The sequence below is a fragment of the Neodiprion fabricii genome, chromosome 2 (assembly GCF_021155785.1).
Source record: "Neodiprion fabricii isolate iyNeoFabr1 chromosome 2, iyNeoFabr1.1, whole genome shotgun sequence".
Taxonomy (NCBI): domain Eukaryota; kingdom Metazoa; phylum Arthropoda; class Insecta; order Hymenoptera; family Diprionidae; genus Neodiprion; species Neodiprion fabricii.
The window spans coordinates 15,007,314-15,030,671 of NC_060240.1; the positions used below are offsets into that span (position 1 = coordinate 15,007,314).

Genomic DNA, 23,358 nt, shown 5'->3' on the forward strand with positions numbered 1-23,358 from the left:
AATTTGTGACAAGTTGCACCATTTTACATCATGCTTTCGTTTAAAGACGCAACGTCATCAATCGGATACGTTCTCCATTTGTAGCTGCAGCCCACAAAATTGTCTTCCATCATTGTTACGTGGTTCCCCTCCACGTTACGTACCTCCATCTTTTCTCGAGTAATCTGTGAACCAGATCAAAATTAATGGCAGCAAACAGTTCAATTCCAATAATCACTTCTATCAGCAGCGATTTTAGGCGATACTTTTTAATACAAAATTTAATATAATTTCAGATGCCGACGGAAAAAATACACGGTTCCGTTGAAAAATAAAAACAAGTTGATTTTCAGCTGACTTTGGTGGCTCCAGTTAAAAAAAAATCTGATACCTTCATGTTCCTTCCCCCTTCGAACCTTGAATATGTTATAGCAAACATTTTTTCGTGTTTTGCTTGGTTTTCGAGTAATCGATCTGGGACGATTAAAACGAAACACCCTGTATCATTATTTTACATAATTAGCATTTGCGAAAACCTGTGATTATATTTGTCAGTATTAAACGGTCATTTTCTCCAATATATTTTTAAAAAATTAATAAACATTTTTAAAATTCTGTTTTTAATAAACGTCAATGTAAGTATTGAAACACAAGAAGAATTTTTTAAAAACAAACTGACGGTACAGTGGCTGGTAAAGTAAAATGAGGTTTTTCAGGACAGGTGATCAACTAATGCTTTCAATTTTCAACCGGTCAACTCCAGTTTTAACTGTAGCGTTATAATGACTTTTCCAAAGGTGTGCATAGGATTTTTTAGAAATACTATTTTTTTTACAGAAATGGCATCAATATCAAGAAAAAAGTATTTTATATTATCAAAATACCACAAGTGGATCATAAAATCGTTAAATTTCAAACAATCGAAAAAATCCTAAGCCCTTCACTAGAAAATAAAGCTACAGTTAAAATTTGGAGTTGATCAGTTGAAAATTGAAGGAGCTAGTTGACCACCCGCCTTGAAAAACATAATTTCATTTTATCAGTCACTCCACCGCCATTTTGTTTTGAAATTATGATAAAAAAGGTTTTTTCCAGCACTTCAAGACTTATATTAACAAGTATCAAAAACAGAATTAAAAAATGATAATTCATTATTTTTTAACAAATTGGAGAAAATGACCCTAGATTATCACCACGATCTTCAACTAAAAATAAAAGAGTTTCTTCATACCGTTTGTAACCTCTCATTTAAAAACAAGAATTGGGATGCGATTTTTGGGTCTCACCCATGTAATCGGAGCTTCGAGAGGATTCTTATCATTCGAAGGAGACTCATCACGTAATTATGAGCAAACTTCACAACAGGTGAGTTTGCTTGATCGTTCAATTATATTCCAGTCTTATTCTTATGATAACTATGTACAATTTTAGAGAATCCTATGATATTAATAGTTCTTTACTAATGGGTGAGCGGTCATGGGGTGAACTGTTATCGATTAGCCTCCGTGCGGTATTCTGCGTGCCATCTAGTACAAAGTACAAGTGTTTGAGGCAACTGCTTAAAAGTGTCAATGGTATCGAGTAGTTTCCTTTTGACGAGCACGAGCAAGTCCTTGCACTAATGTAGATTGTTATTACCTCGAATTCCCACACACCTCGTGCGTGACAACACTAACTTGCTGGTCTTATTCAAACAAGACGAGACGAACCTAAGTTCAAAGACTTGTGCATAGCATGCTCGGATCGTGACAAATATGAATTTGTTGTGATCGACAAGTATAGAGATCCTGATAACGGTCAATATCCAAATCTTGTAATTCGTTCGGATTTAGTTAAAGCAACGTTGATAACGTCCTCGATCACGGATCTCCGTAAAATCCGAATATGGCTGAATCCGTTTGTTTAACCCCAAATCAAAATTTTAAACAATGATTTGGATCAATAGTTGAATCGATTTCCATAATACTTAGTGACTAACGACTGCAAGGGTTTGTTTTTAGAATCAAGTGATGATAACAAGGTACATACATGGAGTGTAGTTCAAAGTATAGGTATTGCATGATCTCTTTCTTCGGAATAGATTATGAAAATTTTAAGGATTCGGGAAATAGATCGTACCGATTGTCTAGAGAATTGAAGCGATACGTACGAGATGTGTAAAAAAAGTATCCGGCCATAATTTTTCGTGTATAATCAAACGAAGCTAGGGAGGCGTGGTTTGGTGCACGTATGCAAGCGATCCTAATGCATACTTGAATTTCTTCTTGCCTGCAGAAGTTGTCAGTCACCGGAAGACCGCCGATGAGTGAGGAGGTATAAATGAGAGCGGTTGCAGTATCGTTTCTGACAAAATGACAGAAAAGTTTGAACAACGCTGCCGCGTTTAATTTTGTGGTGTCCATTGGTGAATCTTGCCGATCGTTTATGCTTGGGAACCGCCAAGCTTTGCACAAAATTTAATGCAATAGTGTTGTTCAAATTTATCCTGTCATCTTGTCAAGAACGTCTCACTCTTGTTCCTCACTCATCTGCAATATTCCGGTGACTGACAGCTTTCGCAGATAGGAAAAAAATTTAAGCTTGTGCATTAGGGTCGCCTACATACGTGCACCAAACCATGCCTCCCTGGCTTTACTTGCTTACAAACGAAAACTTACTTATACAGACACTTCTTGAACAGATCTCGTATGGATGAAGTCACAAGTTGACACCTCCCACGAGAGCAGCGCCACACTGTCATTTTGTAATTGCTCTGTATGCATGATTTGATTGTAAGTTAAACAGACCAAAATTGCACGCCAAGTCCACGGTGTAGCTGGGTTTCTGAGTTCCCAGTCAGTTGGAGATTCGATTTGCCTGGATGAATTGACTGCAACCCTTGATACCAAATCCGTTTACCTAAGGGAACATTTAATTCCTCATCGGGGTAATATTGTTTTGACTTGGATAATGATTTCAGACTGAATTGGCAGAATTCAACGAATCAAACCTTAAATTTTTCGTATAGAACCAAGTTATCTCAGACTCGGTACAGCATTTGGCGCAAAATATAGAGTTCATATAAAAAATGTTCAATCATATTAATATACTGAGAGAAATATTTAGTTCCGGTTATCGCTCAGTCTTTAACTATTTTCATTTTTTACCACAATCGAAAAATATAGTTCTCGGTAGAAAATGAAAATTAGTTTTCTAGCTGTTACCGGAAAGTCTGGTATCTGTTACTATTCTTTCTCACTACGATCACTGTTACTAGATTTTCTTGTAAACGTTGCGAAAATTTAATATGGGAAAAACCGTAAGGACCCATTTGACAAATAGGGTTGGTTTTTTTGGAGATGTTAGACCCCCCCCCCCCTCGTTCATGTAATGCGTGGTTCGTGTACTTCAACCCCTCTAAAATAATACGTAACAAATCCACCCTCCAACCTTCACCGAAAAATAATACATATCGGAATACAGTATTTTATTTTTACCATGAATTGGTAACGAGCTGATAAGAATGATTATAATATTTAATCTCACAGTATCAGAGCGAATTCCGAAAAAACTGGGAATTGTAAAATGTAAAATGGTGTATGACGTACTGCAAATAGTTGTAAAATAATATTCTTTGAGAATAATTAAGGTACGCTTTGTTATACTTTTGGCTTTATTTTGCACATGCATTATTATTTTTGAGAGGCAACCGCAGTTCTTCACAGACAGTTTTTCAATTGTAGAAAACTGCAGTTTTGAAGATTATTGCTAGATGTAGCCAGTCATATCATACTTATTGAAAAGGCATTGCAAACATTGCCATCACACAATGTTCTGAACGTGTTTTTTCTCTTGCTTTAGAATATTTCCGCTAACGGACGTATTTTACAACCTGCAGCTTGAGCCTTGTTGCAAAAATGCTGATGGGTAAGCTGTGAATTCTGATAATTTTAGAATTTCTAAAATCACTGCATTACAGAATTCTATATTCGAGACTAATTAAATCGTCATTACATTTATATTTATATCTATTTCATTATATTTATATTTATATATTCAGGGTAGTGACAAAAATCAGAATCCAAAATTTCTTAATTTTCAGAGGGCATTTCCCCAAAATTCTCTATCATTTTTTCGTCATTTTTACCTATTATCATGCTTCCGGATTCGTCATGAAAATGCTGTTCAAGGTAATTTCTAGAGAATGGTGTAATAAAATTAAACAGGAGTTGCATCAAAGTAGAAATCGGAAAATTAATCGTTCTAACTCAAACGAATCAACATTTAGTTTGTCGTTAATTGTTATGACTAAAACTGAAATGATTTTTACAAACGAAACACAATTTTTGTAATCTTTCTAATATTTCCCTGTGTTTTGTGAGAATTCAACGAATTTCCTTGCGAATTCCTAAACTTCCCTGATTTTCCGGATCAGTCACCGCCGTGATATTCTATATTGCGTCCATAGTTTACCTGGAAAACGTACACAATAAATATTCGAGTAACCGAACCGGAACTGCAGGTCAAATTATAATGTTGAACTTTCTGTATACAGTGACTCTGAATACTTTAAGGCGGTTGGCTATCAAAAGCAAAGTGATGAGAAACTGACATCGTACAGGCTGTAAATATTGTGCTCGGTCGTTATTCCCTAAAGTTTGGAAAGCTTTACATGCGTGATCAATAAGATAAGAAAGATAAATAAAAAATTCATGCATGAACTCGTACGGAAAAAGTGACGGAATATTGCGAAAAGATGAAATTTGATCAATAAAAATAATTTCTGTCGGTTATGAGACAATTGTAAGGTATAGTTGGATAGCAATAAATTCTTAGGAAGTAAATGAAGGGTGAGAAAAATTGATTTTACTGATTTTTTACTGGAAAATTGGGTTTTAGAAATAATCAATTTCGGTTGATGAGATCTTTGCATTCCCCATTCACCGCCCGTCCTTGATTCTCGACAAATAACTGCGAAACTTATCGAAAATATCGAGTCTGCATCTTTGAGACTTCGGTGGAATTTCCATGACCTTGGCAAAATGTTGATCTCGCACGAATAATGCATATACATATGTTCGAAGGTAAAAACTCTTTTCTCAACTCTACATTATCTTGAGCGAAAAGAATGATTCTTTAATCAGAATTTTCGATCAAAGAACCGATTAAAAGTACTGCTAAGACCACCTTTAGAGGGTATTGAACTCTGAATCAAAGCTTAAGGCGTAACTAATACCGTTCGATGAACAAATTCGACTGTGACGTACAATTGAACGGTTTTCATAATGGATATTGATCGAAGCGATAGCTGGACTAGTGTCAGGGGTGACGGGAAGTGGCATTGCTTTGCATTTCATGATTATATATTAAGACTTCGTGTGTGTGTTCAAATAGTATTAAAAAAAGAGAGAAACGAGTCGAGTATGTCATATTCAGCCACGACGACGTGTCAAATTTTTCGTCAACCTCCATGTTACCGGTGGACTACGATGTAAGGATAAAAAATGCAAGAGTATAATTTACCGTCTTCAATATAAATACATTTCATGCGAAGACAATTGTTCACAGACGGATTTTTTCCTTGCCTGATTTCAAACTCACGGGAAGCGTTGAAACGTGCGACCTTATGTCATTAGACACGCGATATAAATCATTCGAATTTCATATCTTAGAAATGCGCACCTGCAAGTTAGATAGATAATTGCAACGCACCGGATCGCATTTTGCATCTCCTACCTTTTTTCGTGATTAACTTACTTACTTACTTACTTATTAACTAACTTACCAGGATTATAAATTACTTCCAAACTTATACAATTTTCAACCGTACAATGAAGTAAGCCTTGTTTGGAAATCATAATTTATTGGTTTCCCCTGATGGCACTAATTTCTAAAAACCCCTATGAATATAAAATCCTTCAAAAAAATTGCAAAGTTTATCAGATAAACAAAGATGTTTTCTTCAAGCATTGAAAATCATGTTTCTCTGCATTCTTGTGATAACAGATTTTACGTTCCAAGAGTCCGTCAAAGAAATTGCAGAGTATTACAGAAAAATGCACATATTATGTGCAAAGTTTATAAAACTAAATTATCTACAATCCCATGAGAATACATTTGTTTCCCGGACATTCTCCATATCATGTCCGACTAATAAATTGCATAATTTTGCAAATGAATACAGACCTACTCTACGTAACTTCAAGGTCCAAATTCTCTAAAATTCCGTGCAAATAACTTTATATTCGCCCAAATTCTACTATCGTTATTTACAGAGACACTGCAGAAATGTGCATATACTTTTACATATTTTAAGTAATTTCTTTGCAACCATATCGTGAAATTTACCATAGAAATTGTGGAAAAAGTAAATGAAAAATTTACACCAGAGCGGTTGAAGCTTCTGAATAGTTGAAGGATAAACAAGGGAGAATATATATTTTCTCCGGTAAAATAATATAATTCCCTGACTTTTGCCGATTGGAAAAATCCTCCAACTAATCTCGCTTTTCTCAATTATCCCGCCCTGTCACCACGATGGTTTCGTACTGCCGAAAAATTTCCTAATTTTCTCCCGAATGCCCTGAAATGGTAATGAAAATACTGTTCAAGGTAATTTGTGGAATATGGTGTAATAAACTTAAGCAGGAGTTACATCAAAGTGGAAATCGAAAAATGATTCGTTTTTTCTCAAACAAACTGATATTTCATTTGTTATTAATTATTATTATTGAAACTGAAATGATTTTTACAAACAAAACAGAAATACCTTTCCCATATTTCCTTGCGTTTCATGTGGATTCGACGAATTTCCTTGAAAATTTCTAGCCCTCCCTGATTTCCCGGTTCAGTCACCACCGTGCTATTCTATATCTATTCTGCTATATTTTTTCCATAGTTCAAGTGGGCAACATATACAGCAAATATTCGTGTAACTGAACCGGACTTGCAGGTCAAATTGTAATATTGATTTCTGTACATATAATGACTTTGGAATACTTTAAGGAAGTTGGCTACCAAAGCCGAAGTCATGAGCAATTGGTTGAAATTGTACAGGCTGTAAATTTTATGCTCGGTCGTTATTCCCCGAAGTTTGAAAAAGTTTACTGCATGATCAATAAAATTAAAAAAAAAAATAAAATTAAAAAAATGTGTACGTATACAAGCTTGTACGGAAGAGGTAACGGAATATTGCGAAAAGATGAAATTTGATCAATAAAAATAATTTCTGTCTATTATCAGAACAACGAAAAAAATTGATTTGACCTTTGAATTGAATTGATTATGGGTCTGATTATTATTTTTTTTTTTTTTTTATGACCAAATATGGTGAAAAAAAAATTTTCAAACATACATTTCCAAGTAAGAAATCGCCAGCTCTTCAATAGAAATGCTCCCAAATTCCAAAAATGTTATTAATGCATGAAAAAATACGTTTTTTCGAAAAAAATTCGCTGAGGGTCGTTCCCGGAAATTTATTTAAAAATAAATACTCCGATTCGATTCCCCGGAGTCTTTTACATGAAAATCGATTTTAAAAAGAAGGTGCTCTTGGTTCGCTGAATTGCCATGAAAAATTTGGTAAAACTCAGTACACGGTTCATACGATAGAAAATGCGTTAAATCTGTAAGCGACAGGTTGTTGTGATGTTATATGAATAATAAAATCGAAACTGTAATTCTCGCTCATCTAATACTTTCATGTACAGTTGAATTGACGTAGATATTATCCCTCTGCCCCCCAAAAATTCTAATTACAGAGATGTGTTTACTAAAATTACATTCATAGTTCCTCGTACTACATTCGGCTTGATACATTTCAGTTGTTACATGAAATAAACACAGACCAAGAAACGATTATCATGTTTACCACTAATGTTTGATCGTAAATTATATTGAATTGACCTTTCATGACATCGAATTCAATCTACGTAAAGAAATTTATTCGATTACATTAGACTACGGAATCACGTTCAGAGCGTACAAGACTGAACATTCAGGTACGTATTTCAAATACAGTCATGAATTTTTTCGTTTTTATTTTTCCAACTGTATATTACAGTTGCAGCAAATAAATTATGTTTAATTCATATGAATAAAAATTCGGAAACAAATCGAGTAGTTCACTCCTAAGCAAAACGATCATGCACGAGAAACGAGAAAGGATTATTTGAGTGAAGTGATATTTGTTTCTTAACTAAAAGCTATAGTTTAATGCGTCGCGGCGACCGTAATACTTACTTAATCCAACAAAATACTTTTGTCGGACAAAATATTTTTGACAACTTAAGATAGAATTGAAACAACCCTTTGAATGATCATACTGACTATCAATTTATTCAAGATAACGTAACACAAGTTCCTTGCAATACTGTGAATTTTGTATCAAGCGAATGTGTGACTGAAATGACTAAAAATTTGATTCGACGTACGTCAATCGTTTTGTTTTAAAAATATGAAAATGTTGTATCAAAATAAATTGAACTTGTCTGAATTATGTTGTGTTGAGTTAAGAGTTCAATGGTTGATTCAGGTAATGAAATTTGTTGTTACAAAAATCTTTCTCATTGGTTTGACTTATTCACGCTCACAGAAAGTGTTTTTCGAATCATATAATTTATAATTCTGTTGATTCAGAGTAGAGTTGGCAGTGTTTCACTTTTTCGGTAATATAATATAATAGAATATGAATAATGAAATCAAAACGATACATCGAAGCATTGTATGAGCGGGAATTACAGTTTTGATTCCATTATTCATATTCCATTACAATAACCTATCATTCATACATTTAATTATACATTTTTTATCGTTTGCACCGTGCACGATTTACAAAAGATTTGAGATGGATCAACCGAATCGAAAGCACCTTTTTTTAAAATTGATCTCCATGTAAAAAAAAACTATGGGAAATCGAATGGAAATATTTATTTTGGAAAATCATTTTGGGAACGACGGCAAAAAACAATTATATTTTATGCTTTGATTACATCTTTGGAATTTGGCGATATTTGGATTGAAAAGCAGAGGATTTTTTACTCGGAAACGTGTCCGAAAACATGTTTTGGTCTTCAAAATTTCGCGAGAAAAAAAATTTAATACAAACCCACTGCGGTAAGCGTGGCGTGTCGCTTTCAGCGAATCTGTGTTTCGACAATTTTTATGGACCGTGAGGCAAACACGACAATAGAAATATACTTATACCCGTGTGATGTGTGACATAGGTAGGTAAGATTGTCAGTCACGTTGTCCGATCTAAAAGAAACCTCAGGCATCAATGAATTGCCGAGCCTACTACACCTGAATAAACAGTGTTTTCCCTCGAACCTGCGTCTTTTATCGCTCTAATATTAGACTTACTAGACCCACAAATTTTATTTTCCAAAATTTAAATTGCGTGCCAAAAATGATGGAATGATCTCGAGGACCGTTCAGGCGCGTTTGTATCCTTTTCCTCGTATAGAAAATCTTAAGCCAAATCGGGAAACTAAAAAGGTATGAAAATGATACGGGGTTAAAAAAGTGATCCGTATATTCCAAATTAAAAACTATTTGCTCAACTCTACATCCTATTGAGCGAAAAGAATGATTCTTTAATTAGAATTTTCGATGAAAGAACCGATTAAAAGTACTACTAAGACCACCTTTAGAGGGTATTGAACTCTGAATCAAGGCTCAAAGCGTAACCAATATAACTCGATGAAGAAATTCGACTCTGACGTACAATTGAACGATGTTCCTAATGGATATGGATCGAAGCGGTAGCTGGACAAGTGTCAGAGGTGACAGGAAATGGCATTGCTTTGCATTTCACGATCATATATTAAAACTTCATGCGTTCAAGTAGTATTACAAAAAGAGAGAAACAAGTCGAGTATGCTATATTCAGCCACAAACACGTGTCCAACGTTTCATCAACCTCCATGTTACCGTTAGACTAGGATGTAAGGATAGAAAATGCAAGAGAATAATTCGGCGTCTTAAATTACTAATACTAAATCCATGTCATGTGAAGACAATGGTTCACAGACGGACTTTTTCTTTGTTGGATTTCGAGATCACGGGAAGCGTTGAAACGGAAAAATTGTTACGTTTGGGATTTGATATTGAACAGAATTCAGGTCTGCTTGGATAATACAAATCTTTATTTATTCAACTGAACACGTCCTCGTTGGATGATTTAGAAAAATTACAAGTTTTTTCAGTACTAATACAGAAGTAAAAAATATATTATTGGCATTATATTGTAATCTTAGTAAAGACATTACTTATTTATTATATTCATTACCTTAAATTATAGAATTACTAGCTTCCGAGTTAGGTATTTATTACAAGTCTGCAAACCGTGTAGACTGACATATTTTGTACTAAATAGTTGTTACTTATAGGAGAAATGAAAAACAAATTATATAAATTAAATATCAAATCCAACTTATTAAACAATCATTAAAAATGGTGGATAACTGTGGGTGGGTTTTCACTATGAACGCAGTTTTGGGCCTAGGATTCCTACAATTAACGGCGCACAGAACGTTTCGTCGCTATTTTCAATTACCGTTTCATCTGACGCTAAAAAATCGGCAATTCGAAGCAACTAAAACTATGATGCATAATTAAAATTTAGAACGATCAAGTTAACGCTCGGACTTTGAGGCTGCTAATCAAAACTGGTGGTTCGATTGGTGGGTGAAATGCACTCTTTTACCCTGACAGTCGAGCGCTTCCATTAGACTAGAAGTGAAACTGAAGTCCGAACTGCTCTCTTCGTCTTGTTGGCTGTAATACAGAAGCTTGTTACATGGTTGAAAAATGTTGATATTAACAGTGAACTTACAGCGTGTCCATGCTGGTGAGGCTATCATTCCGTTTTGGTAAAGCCGTAGCTCCCTCTATTTTCAAAATATCCAACGCAGAATTCATCGAGGCGACGTAAATGCCTCGGCCTCCCGCCGGCCCGAGATATCGCGGATTATTGAACTCTAGCAAGGTTCGATCAGACGGTTTGGTAACCGACCTATACGACTCTGCTGTGAGCTTGATAACCTCCACAGAGGAGAAGTGCACAATGAATAAGTAAGGTTTTCTGTATGCTGAAACAAAAGGGTGAAAACAGTTAAAAAAAAAAACCCGCTGACAAATACTCTCCGTTCTTTATCATCAGCCGCTTACCAAAGCCAAACGGCAAGTGGCTCCACGTCGGGTCATAAGTACGGGTTTTTCGTCCAACTTCATCTACGAAAACACCGAACTCATTGTAACACAAAAGAAGTTCAACGGACTGCGAGCTGCACGAGACGTTCAGAACGGCAACCGGAAAACTACCGAGTCTCGCTGCTCCTTGTAGGGCGGCCCGTACAGAGCTGTCGTCTTGATCGGGGAATTCTGTAAAGTAAACGTTGAAAAGTACTGAAGGAAGGGTGGAAAACGAGAGGTATGGTCATTGATACCCTAAGGATGAGTCACTGTCACAGCTATTGACATAACTCCATATGCATCTTTTCACATACAAGTTCGCTTGTCCCGCAAAAAGAAGTCGCGCGATAAACGGACAGATTAGTGTTGGACAGGCTACTTGGCGTATTTCTTCACAAAAATTCGTACACACTTTTGGGCCAAAATATGGCTTGGTCAATATGTAACAATAATTGAACCATGTCTTGGCGTTTCATTGGATAGGCATTTCTTGGAGACAAAAAGATATTACAATCAAGTTTTCAATGTTTTCTAATAAGACCCGAAATGTGAGTTTCTTCACTTTGACCCGAGAATGTATCAAATATTTTTTGTTGAAATCAACCCATTCTATTGCGCAACCTCTGGTATTCAGCTATTTTATCCTCTCAATAAGTATAGGAGTGTCAACAATTGTACCTCTTACCCAATTAACTAAATGGGTGATGTGACTAAATCAAAAAACGAAATTATATGAACTTGCATACCTTCGATATTGTAATCGTCAAGATCAATTTGGAAGAATTTGTTACACCCAACAATCAAAAGGTTTCGCGTGAAGAGAGCACAGCTACACGGCTCTGTCGTCGCCAATTCTCGAACAGTAATAAACTCCCCTCCATCTTCTTGGGTAGTCCATTTGAGTAATCTGAATACATTAGGAACAATAAATTTTCGGATTTTCGGTGGACATCATTATCATACGACAATTGATTCTAACAGGGGAGTATCAGACCTCTGAATCATGTATTCTTCTGAAACTTCTAGGAGCGTTTACTCGACTTGAAACACGGAGCTTGTGATGTATAGTTTCATGATCAACTTTCGCATGACAAGCTATCGTTACAAAATTTCAATCAGTAAATGTATATTTATCTAACAGGGTTCTCTTCATTCGAGTTACAATTGATTATACTCACAGTTTGCTGAATAAAATGTTGTAACAAACGAAAGCTGTGGTATATTTTTTTGCTTTAAGGTGGTTCACTAGGTAGAGAAAAATGTTTTTGAAATTTTCATTCGTGCCGTTTACTCAAAATGAAACGGAAAAATTAATCTTATAAATATGAGCTCCTACAGAAGACCTGTCGAAGTATTACGTTTTTGACGGAAAATAATTATTTAAAAAGAATAGCATTTTTTAAGAAACAATTGATTTCGAAACGCTTCGTTTGCGTCGTCTATGAGTAATCAATGAAAACGTACGCAATTGCACTGCTTTCTAGGTTCTACGGGGCGTTGAACATTAATTTTTGTCGTCCTCTGATAAAATTTCAGTAATAGGATCTCCTAAGTTCGAGTGCAAAAGAATATATTATTACTGAACGACAGTGAAGTAACTTATACGAACTTCCGATACCCTAATCTATTGCAAATTGAGCGAAGGAAGGCCCATTCGATAAAACTTTAGGCTAAAAGCTTCATACTTTGAGCTCCATACAATAGCACAATCCATGATCCAGAAGCCTAATTGCGTTCCTTGTAAGTTACTTACATAACATTCGAGGCGGTTGCGGCGCAAAGTAAGTTCCCCTGTAACTGATACAAATGGCAACTTTCGCAGGTGGTAAGAATTGGTGTAATCCTAATCGCTGGTCTCGAGCATTCTGCTGCCAGAGCATTACTCTTCAATTGCCGGAGATCGCAAAAAACAAGTTGTCTGTCTTCACCAGCTATCATTATCGCCAGTCCCAGATGAGGGTGCAAAGATAATTGGTGTACTCTCACAACGCCCTGAATTCTTGTTAATTTTGACTGCGATGTACGGTATGAAAAAAGACCTTCTTCAGCACCCAATAGGAGTACGCCCTCCTGGCCCAACTCTACAATGCAATTCAGATCGAGCTGAAAATAAACGAGCCACTTCAGAAACGATCTTGGTCTCGTAGTTGCGAAACTTTGTACACAGAGTTTTTTGAATCAATTTAACCACACGTTCCCGAACGGAATTCTGTGCAACAGCTGATTTAAGATGTGTTGCTTTAAGTGCTGACAGGTTATAAATTATCTTGAAAATGCTGTTTTTAAGTGGGAAATTAGAAAGAAACTGTGGTTACACACTTTTAGAGATCTTCGTAACAAAAGAAAACAAAACATTATTTTAACCACAAAGTCGATATTTTTTAAATTCACGGTGGTCACTAAAAATAAACGAAAAATTTCGATCATCTTTCCCCAACTTTTCCTGGTTAAATTATAATTTATCCCTGATGTTTAAAATTTCTGCAGTTTTTCAAGGAATTGAGAAACTTGAGAGATGATACATAAAAAGTGTGAAATTTTGCTGCGAATTTTTTCATACCAATTCGACTAATTTCGGAATCTCACAATTTTTGATTTTATTCACAAATTTTTATGTAATTGTCCGAATTTCAACACAATACGCTGAATTTTTCCACAAAATTATCTACAATCCCATGAGATTACATTTTTCTCCCCAAATGAATTGTTTTGCAGATAAATGCTAACCAGCTCTGCATAAATTTAGAAACGAAATTCTCTGAAGGTACCGTGCAAATAACTTTTTCTACGCAAAATCCCATCACCATTATTTGCAGAGTGCAATAATATAGGAAGAATTTCCATTGAGGCAGAAGCTTTTAAATAATTGAAAGAAAAAACAAGGAAAAAATATATTTACTGTGCTACCTCCGTCAACAACTCGACTACTTTGTATTTTTTATAAGCACTATTACTTATCAAAGCTACATAATATTCTCGTTTTTGATAGCAAGTAGCACAGAAAATAGGATTTTTGACATATTTTATGCGCACTTGGCACAAAAATAACTATTCTTCGGTGGAATGATATAATTTCTCGACTTTTCCTAATTGATAAACTTCCTTGACCACCATGAACTTGTTTTGCTCTGCCATTTATCCAAAAATATTTGTGAGTCGAAAGGTTGAAATTATAAATAACTGATTCCATTTACTTGTTGTTTGTCTAGTTTTAGAACGGTCTGATATCGATGATTGGGTGATACTGTATTGACTTTAATTTGACTGGCTACAGTTCGCAGTGCATTGAGCCAGGCTTTTTTATCGGCCTGACTTAAAGCCATGATGTCCAACCCTGAGGACGGCCAACAAGTCGTCGAAGGTCCAGCCTCTACTCGGAGTATGAACGGCAGATCAGACCTGGCAGTGCCTGAAACCTCCGCTTGGCTTACTGATTCTGATATTGTCACACCCTCTTTCTCGCTCAACTCTAGCCGATTTATGGGCACCATTCCGGAACTCGGTTCATGCTCGTAAGTGCACAAGCTTGTTCCTTCTAGTCGGAGGTATTTCCTATCCCAGGAAGCCTTGGCACGGCCAGGTACTTTGACCCAGCCCTCCATTGAGACGCTTCTGTTGTTTTCAGCTGCCTGAAACGAAAACATAACGGATTGAGCAGTCGATTCCCTGGAGAAAATTAAATTTTGAAAACCTTCAGAAATTTATAGAAACTTTCTCATAATGTCAATTTCCGATAGTTTATCAATTTTTGTACAAAACTCTTTCAAAAAAAATTAAAAGTTCCCAGTGTTAATGTCATATTAAATTACCTGAAATTTTATAGTTTTTTGGACAAAAACATTCGATTTTTCCAGGACATATTTCAACTACCCTTACTGATCAAACTCATTTTTCAGGGTAGGCACTAAATCTCAGTCACGAAATTCTCCAACTTTTCCAGGTAATCCAGACAAAAATTTTATCATTTTCCCTGACCAATTCGAATAAATTCGTTACAGCAAATTGAAAATAATGCACGTATTTTTCACGAAGTCTAGAATTTCTTACAATCCCTATCAGACATTATCAAAGTGGGTTAAGCTTTTCCAAAAATAATGTAAAATTTTTGTTAGAACTGTACGAAAACACGGTACTCATGTATTTACAAGAAACGCGATTAAAGAATGAATTTTTACCAATTCGGTGTTGTCCGGCTGGTCGATCGCGAGAGTTTGAACACTGTCACCAATACTAGAAAGGCTCTCTTCACTGGCCTTCCAGGTCTGGCTAAAGTGCCTTGCAAATCCACCGGGAAGACCGCAGGTGGCAGGAACCAGCAGGGAGCATTTTGGGTGGGCCATAATCTGGCACTCGTTGCAGATAGCAGCGTTCTTTCCAAACTGAATGGAATCGAAACAGGCGCCGCACTTTCCAGTGCGCATTGATAACTTCACGTCAAATCTGTGCGGAATATTGTGTCTCATCCTTTGCAGGGATGGCTTCCTGGCCAACGTGTCACCGGGCGATTCAGCCAGTTGTTGAAGCACCTTTTTAGTCTCTGGGGACGGTGGACTGGCCGGTAAAGGAGCGGTAGCTTGCGCAGCTCTCAGGGCCAGCAACTGATCAGTTAAGGTTTTGACCTTCGCCCGTTCTTTGGCGAGCTGATTTTCCAGCTCACGATAGCCGACGGGCATTCCTGTTCCACTGGGTGGCATGTTTTCCTTCTGTTGCGAACCAAAAATCTTGTCGCACACGGTCTTCTTCTTCTTGTTGGACTCCTCGAGCTTCAGCTGCAGGTAGTCGATCAGCTTCGTCTGCTGCTGTCTGGTTCCTTCCGCTTTGACCTCTCTTTCCTGGTAGAATTGCCGCATCTCTTCCAGCACACCTTCCAGCTCTGTGATTCTGGACCTCAATTCTTGGCCTTGGTCGATGCTCTCCTGAAGATCGGTCATCAACCCTAAATTCGCCTCCTTCAGTTGATGCAGCCGGGTCAAGTGCTCCGTGCTCTCTTCCTTGACCTTCATCGCCTCTCCCTTACTCAGTTCAAATGAACGTTTTGTCTTGGACAGGTCGCATTCCAGCGCTCCGCATTTGCTTACCAATTCCGCGACCTGATTGCTTAAGTCCTGCGCGAGCTTCTTGTACTGATCTCGCTGCGCGGCCAATCCATTTCTCTTATCCTCAATGTCGCTCGTTTCGGACTCCAATCTCTCGACCGCGCGCTCCGCGACAACTCTGAGCGTCTTTTCCCTGTCTTGCGCTGCGTGGGCTTCACGCACCTTCAACTCTGCGCTTTCCAGATCCTTCTGTAGCTTCATTTTATCCTGTATCAGCATGTTTTCACGAGTCTCGTGGTCGCTGGTCAGTCTTTCGTAATCTGTCAACTGTTCCTCCAGCACTGTGCATGTTTCCTTCAGAAGATCTATATTCACTTGATAGCTGTTCGCCTCGTGCTTCAGCTTTTCCAATTCGGACTCCAGCTGCGCTTTCTCTTCGTTTAGTTTTGTCAAGCTAAGTATGAGCCGCTTATTTTCACTGTTCAGACTGTCTACACGATCTTGATTCCCTCTCATTTGCTTACGCGTCGCGTCGAGCTCTCGGCGCAGCGTTGAGCTCGAATTTTGCAGCTCTTCTATTTGCTTATTAGCTTGCGTCAATGCCTGTAAAAAAATTAATGATGTATACAGGGTGGCCACTCAATTCCGCTCACAGAATTCCCTGACATTTCCCGGTTTTCCCTGACTAAAATCATTATTTTTCCCTAACATTTTGATGCACAATTTGTGCAGAAATCGCTTTTAAATTTTTAAATTGATATTTAATACAGCAAAACAATTATTTTATGCAGTGTAATGTCTAAACGCGGCGCGTCTATGCCGTAACAGTTATGCAGAGCCCTATGTTCAGCGTAACATAAAAATTACTAATACTGAAGATAGAATTCCGGGTGCTTGTACTTTTTTATTGGAAATGTCCTCCTCTTTAAGAATCTTTTTTAAAATTTTCGCTAGCGCTTTTACTTTTTGAGTTATTGCCAAAAACCTGAGGCTTCGTTTTTTCTAGACTATTAGGCGTCGGTGAACTTGCGTCTTCACACGCAGTGACGGCCATAGATAAATCAAACCGATGTCTGCTCGTACTACTGAATTCATGTGACAATCAACAACTAAGCTGGTAATCGTCAATAAGAAGAGAAGGAAAATTGTGACGATGCGGTGATAGCATCTCAATTTTATGGACAAAGCTTTTGAAATCCGTGAGTTCTATAAAAAGTCCCTGACCAACCAAAAAATTCCCTGACATTTCCCTGACATACAAAATTCCCTGACATTTCCCGGTTTTCCCAGTTTTCCAGACGGGTGGCCACCCTGGTATATAAAGTTCCAAATTACTTTAAATTAAATCATAAATGTAACAAAATCAATGCATTGACGATTTGGCAAAAACAAAATTTTTTTACTGCCCGTTTCTGTAAGAAAAAGAGTCCATGTTTATTGGGTGATCTTAGTATTAAAGTTTTGATGCTGAATCTCAATGTTGAATTCGATTTTCGAAATTCAAAGTAAAGAAGAGAAATTTGAAAAATATTTGATATTGAAAATAGTTTGCATCTTTTGGTGTTTGAGGTCGGAAATGAAATCAAACATTGAACATTCAAAACCCTGTGTTCATTATAGCAAATCGTTATAAACATAAAAACATCGAAGTTTTTTGCATTGAAATCAGTGACCTCGTAAGTTAAAAGATATCGATTTTAGTCGATATTAATTATTTTTTCAAGTATCATCCACCATATTAGAATCGGCACTTGAATTTTGCGACCTTAAAAACCACAAATTACACGATCACACTGAAATCGGTATCGTCTAAACATTGAACTGTTTTAAAGTAGGACAATATTTTTATTGCTGAAAAGAGCTCTAAGCATTGAATTTTTTTTCCAATTAAAAATCCTCCAGAGCTATAGGAACATTGGGCAAAGTCTAGGACGTGCCTCATTTCATATGACTCCTTCCAATTTCAGCAAGATGTATAAAAGCGTACTCATTCCTATTTCTTCGCGAGATTTCACAAAATCATCGTGTAGTACAATTTTAATATATAAATAACATATTTGTTTTTGTGGATCTTGAAAGGTTTGTAGCAGTCCGCCATTTTTAACAATGGGCCAAAATCAGCCTTATATCCAGAATTGCGATCATTTTGGAAACTTTTGCGAAAAAATTGGAATAAGTATAGTTTTTTACATGTTACTGAAATGAGAAACAGTCACAAGATATGAGATATCTCTTGGACATGAGCTAAAAATACTATATTTAGAAAGCTTTATTTGTACAGCAAAAACTAGTATTCAGACCTTGTTCCAGCAGAAATAAAGAACCCTAATTTCAAACAGTTTGATAAACATGTTTCTCTCAAGATGCCCAGATACGCTGTGTCATAGAGTAGAAGTAGCATGAATTTTTACGTGAAGAAAAATATTGGAATCTGACCCGCTGTGCTGAGTCTGCTTGTAGTTTATTTCTGGAAGATTCTTTAGTGGCTTCTTCGAGTGACTGTTTGGCACTTTCAAGTTCTTTCAAAATCTTTTTGCATCTCGATTCCTCATCCGCGATTCTCGAATTCAATTTGTCAGTAATCTTTTGCTTCTCATCAGTCAAAACTTTGACTTTTTCTTCAGCCGTTTTCGCTTCTCGAGAGGCGATTCGTTTGTCCAAGTTTGCATCGGATAATTCTTTCTCCTTTTTCCAGAGATTCGATTGAGCTTGTCTCGCCGCTTGACGTTCAGCAGCTGTGTTTTCTCTGGCCGTTTGTAATTGCTGTTCAACCCGTTGCAGCTGTTGTTCCAAAAAGGAAATTTTTTGCACCGCTTCCTTCATGGATATTCCACTCATTCCCGATTTCTGGTAGTCGGATTGCTTGAGACTGATATTCTCAGCTTCTAGCTTTGTAACACTGTGCTCAAAACGACGCAAAATCTCTTCGAGATTCCCTACTTTCTGTAGGTATTCCTCTGTGAAAAAAGTAGACGAAACCAATCAGATTATATACAGTTTTGTAAATCACTGAAACTCAGTTACCTTCTTTTTCGAGAGTGTCTTGAAGTCTTCGCTGCAAGGCAGCTTTGTCTTGTGAAACACGTTCCAAATCCATTGCCAGTGATTCGCTCTGTTCCAAATTCACCACAGTATCGCTTAAATCTGATTTTGCAATCTGAACAAAGACGAAGAGCCATTATTGCATACAAATAATCCAATAATACAATTATTTCGACTCACCACAAGTTGTTGCTTCAGTTGTTCATTATCCAATTTCAACCGATCCAACTGCGCTTGCAAAGTTGCGGCTTTCTGATCATTGGCAGCGACACCGTCCAACTGTTTGGTTCTTTCATTAAGCTGGTTTCTCAGAGCTTCAATTTCTGCATCTCTTGCTGGTATACTAGCTTGAACACTTCGGAGTTGTTCTTGATAATCTTTCAGCTCACTCTGGCATAATTCCAAAGCAACGTTGAGCCTTGACTGGCGACAGTGGTTTGAATCTTGTTCATGTCTCAGCTGGTTTTCTAACTCTGCGTTTTTAGCAGTTTCTAGTTCCAGCTTTGCTCTTATGTCAGCCAATTGGTTGTGAGCACGAGACGCCATTTCTTCTAGTTTAGTTTCAACCCCTGCCACGCTTTGACGGTTCAACTCCCTCGTTTTTGCCAAAGATTCTTTGTACTGCACCTATTTGTTGTTAAATATTAGTAATGTAATATACTCAGCAAGGTAATTTACTTCGAGAAAGCAAAATGACTTACCTGAAAGGCTCGCAACTTTTCTAGCTCAGCATTAGCAGTGTCCAATTCGCACTCTGCTCTTTGCAGTCGCGAAGTCAACTCATTATTGCATCTACACAATTCAGTGATTCTCAATGTCTGTGTTTCTATGTGTTTATTCAGTTGGTCCACTTTATCTTTTTCGGCAGCTTCCCACTTTCGTTTTGCGCCTCTTATTAAATCCAGTGCCCTTGTCTCTAAATCACGCCTTTCTTGGCGTTCTAAATCTAAATCGTTTTCAAAGTAATTAAGTAATATTCAGTTACTAAATTTTTTACACATTGCAAGGTCATAACAGTAATGATATTAAATAGATAATTGTAGTAAGCAGATTCCAAATTGAATACAAATAGGAATTGTAAAAATAGTGCAAGAATTACATTGGTTAGAGAAAGATTGCAAGGATTGAAAATCAGAATTTTCCAGGGAACAAAAAGTAAATCATTAATATAATTACCCAACGTTCTCTTTATTCCAGCCATTTCTGACCGTGCTTTAGACAGTTCGCGTTCCAGTTTGTCTCTTTCTTTGTTGGAAGCAGCTTTTTCAGCTTCAGAAACCTGACGCCGCGTCAAGTCAAAGTGTCTTGCACGCTTGGGTTAGTGACAAACATGTCAGAGGCAGACGAATAGCGTTTTCCCGTATTCCGGCATCGCCGATCGCCGACCGCCTGGGCGAAGTTTGTCTCCACGTTCGTGTAACGACGGCTAATTAATTCCCCTGAACACCATCTCGTCACTCTCGGTTACAGATGATATGTTCAAGAAGCGTCCCTAAAACCCTTGTAACGGTCACTCGACTAGCTACTCAACTTCAGATCTGTTCGTTCTGAATTTGAAATTTGTTTTGGAGCTCCAGATTCACTCCGATTGGTCGGCTTACAAAGCTTACAAAACTGGCCAATAGATGTCGTTTATCTCCTAGCGTTGCAGCTTGGGTTTTCTGTCGGAGATGGTTGAAGTCAGACTTGTGTCAGTTACTTATAGATCGATGCTACATTTTTTACGCTCTTACCGTTCATCGGTAAGTACGCATGTTGTTGATACACTTTATTTATTGACGGTCGCATGAATAACATCAAGATTCCAATAAAACACACTTGGTGGACCAAGTTCGAACGAATTGATTTTACTATGATTTCTCTAGTTTAACAATCTTCTTATTGGTTTAAAATCATTCAATTATTATTTGACGCTTCCATAATCAAGGTTGTATCATTAATTGTGGCTGAGTAATATAAGTAATTCTACATTGTAACATTTTTTCCATATTACTTGGATGGGACACTTCGAATTTCAAGAGTCGTATTTTAAAATTGGATTTCACAACTGTTCTTGCAAGAGGGGCATATGTATGTATATATATATTTTGCTATGTGCATCAAGTTTTTCAGCGTGAAGCGAAAAAAATGTCTCTCACTAACCAAACACCAAACTATGTATATTGATAATTTCTTCTTCTTCACAAGCCGTTAAATTGCATAATTAAATTTTTGTTTGGAATACTAAATAATTCAAATCGATGATTCACTTGTTTTATTTCACTCCAGGGTCGCAAAAAGTACCGAAATTGAGGGTTCGACGAAAACGAATACATTCGGTCTTGCGAAATTCCTTACGGTTGTTAATCGATCACGGTTTGTTGTGACCTAAGATATAATGCATGACTGGATTTTTTCGACATTCAATAGAGAAAGTGCGCACGGGAATGTGGAATCAGGAATCATCAGAGGATTGCTGAGGTGTAGAGCCTGAAATGTTTAAGTAAACGGCCTCACGGAACTCGCGAAATGTCAGGGCTATGACCGAATCATTATAATGGTTCGCTTACACTTGGGTGTTTCGTTTTATGTATACATGTAAAACATACTTGTTGTCTTATAGCTTTGAGCGCACAGTTATAAAAAACATTCACCGAGATTATATTTGCGCATTTGCAAATAACTCTCATATTTTTATCATGTCGCGCTACTGATTGAATATTTCTTCATTCTTGATCTGCCCATAATGTTGACCCCGAAAAAATTTTAACTGACCTTTTTTGGCGTTTGAAGCAAACTCGATTTGCTTCAATTCTGGTCAGGTCGTTTCAATCGAAAATCTTTTAGAGATCAAATTGACGAATCCGTTTTAATTACAGGACCCATTATCACTCTGATCAAGATTTCGTACTCCTGTAGAAACTATTTTACTCGAATTGCAGCATAAAAGTATGTAACTGTTAAAGTATCAAACTGTGGAACGAAATGGAATCTAACGTCAAAGAGAATTCTCGGAGATAATCGAATTACTCAGGACGAAATGATCTCCATTCTTTTTTAAATTTCAAGTTGATATTCGAGTAAAAAATGTGAACATAAAAGTTGAATCAAAGTAAATTTTTTATCGAATTTTCTCAGAATTATAAGAAAAAAGATACTAAGATCAGCCAGAGTCTATCGTATGCTATTACTAATTTTTTTAGATAAAAAAAGATAGTTAAAAGTTTGGCACAACCATGGAACTAAACACGCAGTGGCATAATACTGTATAGTGACAGATGCATATACGTTTAATACAATTGCGTAAGTAATATTTTATCAGGCCAGCACAAGAAGTAACGAAATTATTCGACCAACGTATTATACCTACACATTTGATTCCGGAAATATTGTGCGATACGCAATGCTTGTATCACATAATATTGTGGTGTGATAATAGTTTCACAGGGTGAATTCCTAAAGATGAGAAATCGTAGGATGTATTGCTCATATGCGAATTTCGTATCTTCGATTATTCCTCGTTACGGATTTTTTAGTATTACAAGGAACACTACATCGCGTGCACATTCGAAGTTAAAATACATCGGGATCTATTATACGACGTGCAATTAACGCAGCGATTCTCATCTTACTAAGAACGGTACCAATAACATTTAAAAGCACAAAATTATCAGATATGCAATACAATCCTACGATTACTAACCACTAGGAACTCACGCATCTTAAACGTAGGCAGCAAATCTAGCAAGTAGTCTTTCTTCCATACGCGAAACCGTCCTTGGGATCATACGGACAAAAAAGTGAGTAAATCGAATGTTCTATTACACCTTTGGATTCATAGAATAAACGTGATGCAATCGATCGGTATTTTTATTACGAATCGTAACGAATGATTCTCGAGACATTTTTTCGTCCGTGTTTGTATAGTCGGAAGGTCCTTCAATGCGAAGTTCCCCCGTAGTTTCGCATGTATAAATTTTTTACAGGAAGGGATGAGGTTGAGGCTTTTCTACAAAATAAAAAACTCGCGTTTGAGCCATCGTATTTTGTAGTTTATTGGCTCTTGTGGGAAAAGTCTTGCGGCGTAAAAACCCACGACGATTTGAGTGTACAATGTTGTGGTTGTTGTCTTAAGGTTATGAAATTTTAT

The 23,358-nt window shown here is 36.9% G+C and overlaps 1 protein-coding gene across 1 annotated transcript; it reads right to left on the reverse strand.

Annotated features, from left to right (window-relative positions):
• Window positions 1–10,082: 10,082 nt before the first annotated feature.
• On the reverse strand, window positions 10,083–20,778 carry LOC124177045 (citron Rho-interacting kinase-like). Its single transcript, XM_046559093.1, has 12 exons — window positions 20,406–20,778; window positions 19,931–20,175; window positions 19,410–19,856; window positions 19,212–19,344; window positions 18,624–19,144; window positions 15,327–16,790; window positions 14,346–14,780; window positions 12,905–13,254; window positions 11,898–12,058; window positions 11,128–11,340; window positions 10,793–11,048; window positions 10,083–10,734 (listed from the first exon to the last, which is right to left on the reverse strand). Exons 1-12 carry the CDS (start codon window positions 20,428–20,430, stop codon window positions 10,620–10,622), a joined length of 4,365 nt encoding a protein of 1,454 aa, XP_046415049.1. The 5' UTR covers window positions 20,431–20,778; the 3' UTR covers window positions 10,083–10,619.
• Window positions 20,779–23,358: the final 2,580 nt, after the last annotated feature.

Bases quoted from the DNA above. Each gene is read 5' to 3' on its own strand.
- LOC124177045 (XM_046559093.1), bottom strand. From the start codon at position 20,430: ATGGCTGGAATAAAGAGAACGTTGG. The intron at 19,145-19,211 runs GTAACTGAGTTT...CTTTTTTCACAG, and splicing joins AGACACTCTCGAAAAAGAAG to AGGAATACCTACAGAAAGTA. The intron at 11,049-11,127 runs GTAAGCGGCTGA...CTTTTGTTTCAG, and splicing joins CCACTTGCCGTTTGGCTTTG to CATACAGAAAACCTTACTTA.